Source organism: Arachis hypogaea, chromosome 8 (assembly GCF_003086295.3).
Source record: "Arachis hypogaea cultivar Tifrunner chromosome 8, arahy.Tifrunner.gnm2.J5K5, whole genome shotgun sequence".
Classification (NCBI taxonomy): domain Eukaryota; kingdom Viridiplantae; phylum Streptophyta; class Magnoliopsida; order Fabales; family Fabaceae; genus Arachis; species Arachis hypogaea.
Window position 1 is genome coordinate 48,408,295 of NC_092043.1, and position 10,767 is coordinate 48,419,061.

The following is a 10,767-nucleotide window of genomic DNA, read 5'->3' on the forward strand; positions in this document are numbered from 1 at the left end:
ACTCTAAGACTAGCAAGATGCGCACTAATGTAGATAATGCTAACACTAACAACATGCATCCTAATGGTGTCCTGTCTGAGACGAGCCTGCAACCTGTGGGCAACTACGTCGTGTGTGTCCGGGTTGGCGACATAGGCCGCACCTCTTTGGCCGATTCGGATCCGCCTGGTCCATATTCGTCCGTATCCTAGTGGATCTAGGACGACCCTCTCTGGCACGCCTCTTGTCAGGGTCTGGAATCACCGTGGGTCCGTCGTAAGGTGGCCAGAAGCCCTCCGGGATCGGAGGTGTGAATCCCATCCGATACACATTGAACACCGAGCTAATCTGATAGACGCTGTGAACGTAAGAGGTCCAGGTGACCCGTGAGTATGCACAGCATGCAAGTGCGTGCTGACACAGGAAATGAAGAGCCTGGAAGTAGCCGCAGTCACATGTCCGAGAGGCTAGTGATACTCTGTAAGTACCCAAGGAGAAAGAACCAGTCGGAGTGGTCTCTGCTACAGTGAACTCGGAGTTATCCCGGTCATACAGCGTCACCGTGAAGCACCTGGCCGTCTTCATGTTGGCCTCAATACACTTCACCAAATGCTGACTGAATTGTTGTCCTGTTCCCATCTGGGCCTCAGCCTCTCTCCCCTTGCGAACAAACAGTTCCGCAAGCCTACAATATGTTGCCTTTACCAGGGATGCTACAGGGAGATTTCTGACCCCCTTCAGGATAGAGTTCACACACTCGGAGATGTTGGTCGTCATGTGACCGAATCTCCGCCCCTCATCACGGTGCTGAGTCCACAACGAGTAATCAATCCGGTTCGCCCACTCACACATCGCCGGATCTTCAGATCGCAGGATATCAAACCAGTAATCAAATTCAACCTCAGTCTTCACATACGCCGCGTTCACTAGTAGCCTCCTAGCGTCTTTGCCCTTGAAGGTTAGGGCAAAATTAGCCGCTACGTGTCGTATGCAGAATGCACGGTACGCAGATGGCGGTAGCCAACCGCCGTCAGGGGCCTCAAGCGCAGCCTTAATGCCGTTGTGCCTGTCCGATATAACCAGCAGACCGGGCTGCGGGGTCACGTGCTGCCGAAGGTGCGAGAGAAAGAATGTCCAGGATTCCGCATTCTCACCCTCTACTAGGGCGAATGCGACAGGTAGAATGTTCGAGTTCCCGTCCTGTGCAATCGCGATGAGCAACGTCCCCCCATACTTCCCATACAGATGTGTGCCGTCAATGCTCACTAGCGGCTTGCAATGACGGAATGCCTCGATGCACGGCGGGAAAGTCCAGAAAAGCCTCTGAAAGTACGCTTGAGACTCGTCCACTTGTCCTCCAACTCGAACCGGGGTCGTCTTAAGGACGACAACACTACCAGGCATCGTCATCTGCACACCCAACACCCACCTAGGCAGGTCGTTGTAGGACTCATCCCAGTCACCGTATATGATGGCAATAGATTTCTGCTTCGCCATCCAAACCCTCCGGTAAGTCGGCTTAAAACCGAAGTGCGCTGCCGTGGCGTTCAGGAGCACCTTGATGCTCACGGATGCATCGGCCCTAACCATTGGCATAATGAACGCCGAAATCACATGATAATCCAAACTCCTGTGGTCACTCGAGATGGATGTGGCCAGGCAAGTGTGAGGTCCATTGTACCGTTTGACCTCCCAAATGCCCTTGCGCTTCCGGAGACTCAGTCGAATCAACCATGTGCACCCATTCCCAAACTCGGAACACTTGCCCACATACCGGCGGTGATCGGACTCCACCACCTTGTACTGTACCCCTCGCCGGATGCTGTAAGTCTTCACACTTAAAAGGGCCTCATCTTTATCCTGGAATTGCTGACCAACCTGGAACTCTGTCAGACCAGTACTCCCTTCCGCATCTCTAGCTCCGAATCCAACAGCATGCCCTAAAACCCCCTCATGTCTCATGGCGTCCAAGTCCAACGAGGAAAAATGTGGTGGATACTGCTGTGTGCCAGAGCTAGAACCACCTACCTCCAATGCAGGCCCAGTCGCTCCAATATCATCAGCGCTATCATCGTCAATCATATCCGGCTCGACGTCATCCTCCTCTTCATCGTCCAAAAAACCGTCTCCTACGCCAACAGGTGCAACTCCCACTAAAGCGTTAGGCAAATTTTCCCTTTCCACTACCTCGTCGCCTTCGGTGCCATTGAGGTCAACAGCGAAAGATGGGGATGCGACATGTTGGACCACTGGTTCGTACACAGGGACGGACGAGGAAGCAACGGCAGGCCGGGAACTAGAACCTGCTGGATTCGCTATAGTGTTCGTATTCCTGTTCGAACCGCCGGAGCTGGATACAACATCAACCAGCCGTGCCAACAACTCCGGTGTCCTCACCTCCGGAAACTGCCGCCGACAAAGAAACATTACTTGCAAGTCCACATCATTATTAATCGTGAAGCAATCATACTTCACCGTATTCTGTAGCACCGTGACTGGAATGCGATAGAAAAACTTCTTTACCCGCTTCGCACCCTCCAGACCGAGCTTCATTAGTACAGCGCTAACAAGGTCATCATAACTCGTCGTAGATGTTATGACAATACATAGCGGATTCTTATCTGTGAACTTTACTCCGGAACGAGTTTTTCTATTAACAGATCCTCTGTGGTGCACCAAAACCACAAAACTCTCCTCACTAGCCATCCTACTCCCTCTAATGAGACTAATTCACGTTTGGAACCATATATATACAGCTCAGTCTCACACTAATTCGAACCGGCCTGGTTCGAACTATGATTGGTGTAATTCGAACCAACCCGGTTCGAATTACATGGGAACCTTCTCTCTCTATAATTCGAACCAACCTGGTTCGAATTACCTTCATTCTTAATTCGAACCAGGCTGGTTCGATTTATTAACAACAGAAAACCCTAATTCGAACTCACCTGGTTCGATTTACTAACAAATAGAGTTCGAACCAACCTGGTTCGAATTATATAAAAATGCGATCTGGCTTATTGCTGAAACGATTTTTGCTTTGGCGTATTTACGTAATTTTTTGAGCCAGTTGGCTTATTATGGTTTTTTACCCTAAAAAATATTACATTAAATTAAAAAATATTACTAAATAATAAACGAATATGATCTTAATATTAGCTATATTTTTTAAATATTGTCAAATTTTTATAATCAGCATAATCATAATTATTATAGAATTCACCTATATGTATGTTTCTGTTTTATTGTCGAATATTTTAAGATATTTTTACAATAATAAAAATAAAAATATATATGTTTTAAGATTTTGATTATTTAATACGTTAGAAACAAAAATAATTTTACTTTCTTATGCAGAATATTTTGCTTTTGGCTTATAAAAAAATGCTTTTAGAATACTTGTTAATTAAATTAAGAAAAAGTCTAGGAGATCAATCTATTTTGTGGTTTTTAGTGATTAATTAGTCATCAATGATGCTTTTAATAGTGTGAAATTGTATCTCATGATGTAAAATTATTTAATTTTCTTTTAATGGTTAAGTATTGGTCAGAATTTAACAAAAATACTAGTCTTAGCACTCCTCTTAAATTAATACTATGTTATTTCACGTTTTTCCAAATGAACAGGTTCCTCTGCCAGCCATTGCAGAATTGTAGTTGAGTTGAGTCCACTACTAGATATAGTGCGTGTGTTAATGATAGTTTCTGCATTTTTTCCTTATTCGAATTCCAAAAAAAAGAAAAAAAACTTTATAATAACGCTTTAACAATTCTTAATTATAAATTAAACGGTCTAGATTTATGCTTATCAAATCACTCTTTTCATTTTTGCTTTTTTATTTTCAAAAGTTTTGTAAATAATAACAATAATTTTAGCAAATAAATACCTATGATAGATTGAGCTTTTAATTTTGATATTTGATTTATAGTAATGTTTTTTAATAATATGTAAAATTTGGTATGATTTTTTTTCATATAAAGATTATAAATTTGACCCTTTGATTTGTGAAGTTTAATCTTTTTTTTTTTAAAAGACAAAATTTATCTTTTAATTTGTGAACGGACACAAAATCTACAATTTGTAAAGTAATATAAATCTATTCTCTTATTTGTGAACGTTAATTTTTTAAAATTTTTAAAACACAAAACCTACTATCCCATTTATATTTTAATATTAATTTTTTTTTTAAATATGCAAATCGAACTTCCAATTTATAATTACCTTCGTACTAAATTAAAACGCACCACTTCTCTATAATGGAGAATAACCCAACAATTTCCATATAAAAAAAACAGCCTAGGTTGATTAATGACCTAAAAGAATGGCTCAGTACTAGAATTACAATTAGTGTTTCAGTGAAACGAAGCAGAAAAAGTGAGAAAAGGAAGTTGATTTTGCTTGACCAAACATAATATATCAATCAAATTAAAATGTTTAGAGACAGCATCAGATTCATACAAACAAACAAGAGCTGAGACAATTCAGGTTAAGAGCAGGCACAGCAGTGATGGATCGCCCAACATTGAAAAATCCCACTATTCCTTTTCTTCTTCTGACATGTGTTATCAGCATCACTAATTTTGTCCATTGTTTTGTTTAACTATTGATGCACATGATGATGCTAGTGTATTAATAGAAATTAATTAATATATTAATAAAAATAATAAACATATAATTAATTATGATATTAAAATTTTGGATTAAAATTTTACTGAGTAGTTATTAGATAATTGTGCATCTTTAATTATAAACAGATTAAAATTTTTATCAGTTTGATTATTCTGTAAATTTTTATAATTTCAATTAATCTTCAATTATTCTTTTTATAATTTATAATTTTGTAATCAAACATTTATTTATACAAAAATTTTCAATCAAATTTCAATAACCTAAACCCAGAACTATAGAATTCTAGAACCTTATTTATTTATTTATTTATTTATTTATTTATTATTATTATTATTATTATTATTATTATTATTATTATTTATTTTTGCGTTAAGCTGTGTATAATCTGTCACGAGAGTGAAGAAGATCACTAGAGGCTTATCTTTTGTGTCACAAGTGCCATCATTTTTTCGTTCTCGGTATTAAATTGCTGCAGCACAACATGCATGGATAGCTATCAGCTACCAGTCAAGTTTCACATGCATAGTTATTGCTATTTGGTATTTCTCTTCTCACATTAACCTACCTATAATTTATATCGTTCGTGTTATTACTTATTTGCTACTTGGTATTGTTCAAAAGAAGCAACAAAAGGACACACCCTTCACTCTTCATTATTATTTTTATTCTACTTTTTTAAAAAAATTTGGAATTACAGAGTGTGACAAAGAAAGAACATGAATCAAGGGAAACACACAAGACACAACTCTTTCTTTCTTCTACTTTTATCTTCTTTTTATGCTCTCTCTGTCTCTCTCCTCTCTCTCTCTCTGAAAAAGTGAAAAAAAAACACCCCAATTTGAATGCATACCACAGAGAAAGTAAGAGAAAGATGTGACATGGGGACCTCTCTGTAGGAGCTTTCTTTCTTGTTCAACAGGCAAAACCATCTTTTTTATCTCTCCAACCCAAAAAAAAAAATGTATGTTCATTCAATTCTCTAATAATAATATCATCCATCTTTGACTGTATATACAGTTATAATCCCCCACCACCACCCTAGTCAAATTTTGAATCCCTTCCTTCTTCAGCAAATATATACGCATATGAATATGCATTTTTCTTTTTCTATTCCCTATACACCCTTCTCTAAAACCCATAATCATCCACACAAAAGTGGTACAAAAATAAAAAGAAAAGAAAAGAATATCTCATCACATGCCTTGTGATGATGATGATTGCATTACATCTACAAACTAACTGTGACAACCTCTACCCCTCAATATAATAAAATAAATTAAGCACCTTGCATATTCCACCATATCCAATTTGCAATGGCTGAAAAAAATTTAGCCATCAACAAGCAAGGCCACCTTTTTCCAATGTTTGGACTTTAATGTTAGTAACACCAGCATCTACGATTGAACTTTAAATCACATCCATATTTGCTCCATATCCATATTTAGTGCTAAAGTGTCACTTTGCCAAAGTTGGTCCCCGGTGGCCGGTTTGATTCCGACCGTCTTTCTCTTTGAGCATGTCATTTGTCCTCTACAAAGATTCTGTGTATGAAATCCCTAAACCTTTTAGAGTATAGCTTTGGATCAACGGCCGAGATAGAGGAAGAATCCACTTGTAGTGACTTGTATGCATGCTCTAGCTTTTTGGTGATATCGTAATCTTGGAGAATGTCAATGATACCAAAGTAGAGAATTACATCAGATATCTCGCCACTGCTCACTGGAGGGGTAGGATTAATGCTTCCACTACCTGTGTGCTGAAGCTGATCCAATCTAGCTTTACATACTCTCTCAGCTCTCGCAGGTGTGTTTGTTCCTAGCCGGATTAGAGGTCCCCTGGAATATAGAGAGTTGCAATATATTATGCAAAAATCAGGACGCAAACATATACATTAGGAAGAAAGCAAAATTGAAAGAAGATTACTAAAAGTTAATTATTGATTTCCTTTTTTGACTAGACTACATAACAAAGTGCATTACTTGTAAGATGGAACTATATTTTGTAAAATAATACGAAAACTACATGTTAACAACTAAGATTCTAATCCTAAGTTCCTAACAAACACCACTGCTCCATTAATATCACTGTCAACTTAACAACTGGCTCGAAAAGGAAGGTTTTCCCCAAAATACTGATTAAAATGACCCCACAAGCATTTTTTGTCAATAGAACAGCCTCAAGTCATTTTCCGGCCCATCTGAACAAACAGAATCAAATTTATGAAAGGAGATCCCCAATTCGACCACTACTAAATCGCGGATGAAAGGGATTGTAGAATGCAAAAATGATGCACTTCCAATTGTATACACATGTGTCATAACGATATTTATTTTAGACGCATGCAATTTGCTTGTTTGTTTTATGCCCTGGTCCAGACACACTAATAAAGTTCAAGGACAGGGCACATGCAAAGAACTGAAAGCAATGGCCACTGATGGGTCAATAGAGACAAAAATGACATATCACCTCTAAATCTATTAATAATAACGATGTAGCAACTAAGGCTGGTACATGTCTGCACAAATCCAAGTTCCCTTAATTGAATTGATTTCTGCCAGAAATGCCGGGTCGGAAAATATTAACTAAAGATGGTCCATCTCTACGCAAATCCAAATCCCCTTAATTGAATTCATTTCTACTGGAAATGCCAGGTTGTAGTTTAGGTAGTGGCTTAAGCCTCATACTAACATAACTGTATCCAGATTTCTATGCACAATCTTTTGAAAAATGCAAGCAAAACTATCATAAATAGTTCCCTTTTCAAAATTCATCACAATTTATTTTATACTCTTACTAGGGCAGTCAGATACAGAAGTGTTAAGAATTATTAAGAGGAAACGGCATACCGGCCTATGGGAACCCATTTCATATCCTGCACCTCATCATTTTGCATGTCTCTCTTGCCTGCCAAATCCATAATTCCACAGATTATTTATCTCGTCATGATCTAATAATAAATTCATATGAAAAGGAAAAACAAAGCTTGTACCTGAACACAACTCATCTTTTGAACTCTTCATTTCCTCAACTGAGTAATCGTCACGGAAATGAAGACCAATTAGAAGACTATAATCCATAATCCCCTCTGCTTCCAGGAACTCACAGTCTCTATCAAGTTGGCTGAGCAGAAGTTATCAAAAGAACAACACTAAGAACATCATAAAAGAAATGTTGAAAGTAAAAAGCATCATGCAACTTGGCTGCAGACTCTGTACCATATAAGCTCTTGAAACCAAGATTGTTCCAAGCGAAAGACAAAGTTAAGATCAAGGTCTTTGAGAGTGGTTGTCTCATCAATCTCCTCCTCGGGTTTATCCGTAGTACGACCATGAGAAGATCCTTTGAGATCAAACCGCTTATGAATCCGATACTCCGAACAAAATACATTGCCCATTATAATAAAGCGAGTCTGATTTTTCAAAATACCATATGTTCATTATCTTGTGTCAAGCATTTGGATAGTATATCTCAGTTTACAGCAAAATTCAATTTGAAATCATACCTTCTGACCTCCAACAGGTTTGACGCAATGAACACCAAGAAATTTCGTGACCAGGGAGTTCTTGTACTGGCAAACATGTTGATAGTAACTTGGAAGCATCCTGATGAGTACCTAAGAGAGACACAAAGTAATTATTACAATGAAGAGAAAATAACATTGTTACCAAAAGCTGAAAGTGAAATGTCACCTTATACAACATAGGTTTTTGTAGTTTTTCATATCACATTTAATGCATAAAAATTGTATAGCAAGTGGCCACTAACCTTGACTTCAGCCTTCTTCAAGGTCTTGATCATAAACCGGTCATCATGAGTGAGGTAAAACAAGCTTCCACTTTTTCCAGGGGAAGACATCTCTCTAAGTGTGTCATTGCCGCAAATAGCAAGCATGTAATCCGCAGGATCTATGGCGAATAATTCCCTTAGATGTCTAAATATCCAATAAGACAAAAAAGCACCCACCGAACATAGACATAATTAGTACACTATATACAAGATTTTCTTTGCCTAGAAATTACAACAAAATCAGTCAACAGAAGAAAATTGACATAGCCAAAAAAATATATTGACACCTGAACACCATGGGGCAGTAATCTTTCCACCTGAAGTCTACGGATTGATGCGAGGGCGTGAACTTAGACCCTTCTAGTGGAAATCTTGTCCAGAACTTCTCCTTAGGATCAAAATCTCCCGGCCTAAGCTCTCGCCGTACTGAAGCATGCTTCCCAACAGAGTACCTATAACAACAAAAAGAAACAGAAACAGTTCCTCAAAACACAGAAATCCACAACCATTCCCAAAATGAACTAACCAACAATTACCAAAAACTGTATTATTGCAATGGCAAAGAAGACAAGACAATACCTTATACCCAATTGAAGGTTAAGCATCAAATCATAACTCCTATGCCCTTTAGACACAGTGTAACCAGGTTTCTTCACATCCCCATCAACTAAACAAGGACTCCTCTGCAAGTTCCAACCACCATCATCGCCACTGCCATTGCTGCCACCACTCTCAAACTCACTCCAGTCTTTATAGAACATAGAAGCCTCCACATTATCCACAATATCACAGGTTATATCCCCAGCTTCACCATCAAGCTCCCAAATGCAAATCCTTGGAAAACTCACACTCCTCCCACCAAGACCACCATCAACAGAGACCCTCTTCTTGACTACCATCTCCACACTCCTCCTCCTACTCCTACACCTCTCTTCGTCGCTCACAAACTCCTTCCCCCAATTTCCGGAGCACGTGCTCCCATCACGCCAGGTAAACACACCTTTCCCTTTAGGAATACCATTCTCCCAAAACCCTTCATATCTGTTCCCATTCTTCCAAACCAAAACACCCTTCCCGCAAATTGCCCCGTTCTTCCACTCTCCAATGTACTCGTTCCCATTCCTCCATACATACTTTCCCTCACCTACATTGCACAAATACATATACCAGTATTCAATATGATTCAATACATTACTTGTATACAAAAATTTGATGGAAAATCAGTCACAGATTTAAGAAACTTTCGAACTCAAGATAGCAGTAAATAACATAAATACGCATTTGTGAGAAAAAAAATGAACTAGGTGAGCTTCTTTGTCCTCACCTTCTTGCAAATTGTGCGTCCATGAACCTTCATAGACATCACCATTAGCGTAATGTTTCTCGCCGAAGCCGTGTTTCTTGTCGGAGAGCCATGATCCTTTATACGTGTCCCCGTCAGCTCCGACGAATGTTCCAGTGCCGTGCATTTTTCCGTCGGAGAACTCACCTTCGTAGGTTGCTCCCGACGGCCACGAGAACCTACCCTTGCCGGAGGCTTTTCCGTCGCACCACTCCCCTTCGTAAATGCAACCGTCTGACCAGAGATATTTTCCGGCGCCGTCGGGGACGTTCCCAGTTAGGGTTCCAGCGTAGAGGTCACCGTTCGGTAGCGATCTGACTACAGAACTCAAACCGGAGTCACTGAAGGTGACGGCCGGTGTCACACGCCGTGACCCTGGAGGTGCTCGCGGCGGTCGGCACGGCGGAGGAAGCACCACGAGCTCGATGACGTCATCTCCTTCTTCATTATCTTCTTCTTCGTCTGATTTCTTCTTCTTTGTAGTGTGAAGCTGTTCAGACACAGTGAGAAGTGTTTCCTGCATTTTACTTTATTCCTTTTTGAGCCTCAGACTTTTTTTCCCCTTTCTCTGTTTGTTTTTTTTTTTTTGGAGTGTTCACCGGCGTTGGAGTAGGATCGCCGGGGAACAGATCGGCGGCAACATTTTCCGGCGGTGTTTTGTCTTGAGTGGAGTGTGTGTATGAAGCAATGATGGCGTTGTTTTCTCTTCTTTTAATTTGTTGTTTTGGAGAGAGAGAGAGAGAAAAACTGAAAAACAGAGCTTAGGGAAATGAGAAATAATGCGTAGGGAACATTGCTGTTTTCATTTGGAAGAGGAGGGAAAAAGAAAAGCAGAGAGCACCTCCATTTTATTTTTCTCTACCAAACATAAGCCAGTGACGCTCTTAGACTAGAGTCACAGTGACGATTAAAATCAACGACACATAATTTGCATTAGTTTAACTTTGGAGTAAATAAAAAAATATTCTCAAATTATTAGGCTCATTTTTATAATATCGAAATATTATTGGTGTTTTTAATGAAAATGGGT

At 39.5% G+C, this 10,767-nt stretch overlaps 1 protein-coding gene across 1 annotated transcript; it reads right to left on the minus strand.

Moving 5' to 3' along the window:
- Positions 1 to 5,559: 5,559 nt before the first annotated feature.
- LOC112708002 (phosphatidylinositol 4-phosphate 5-kinase 1) lies at positions 5,560 to 10,613 on the minus strand. The gene is made up of 9 exons (XM_025760084.3): positions 9,720 to 10,613; positions 8,975 to 9,539; positions 8,683 to 8,847; positions 8,375 to 8,540; positions 8,112 to 8,222; positions 7,825 to 8,018; positions 7,599 to 7,729; positions 7,456 to 7,513; positions 5,560 to 6,444 (listed from the first exon to the last, which is right to left on the minus strand). The coding sequence occupies exons 1-9, from the start codon at positions 10,258 to 10,260 to the stop codon at positions 6,129 to 6,131; spliced, it is 2,247 nt and encodes a 748-aa protein (XP_025615869.1). The 5' UTR covers positions 10,261 to 10,613; the 3' UTR covers positions 5,560 to 6,128.
- Positions 10,614 to 10,767: the final 154 nt, after the last annotated feature.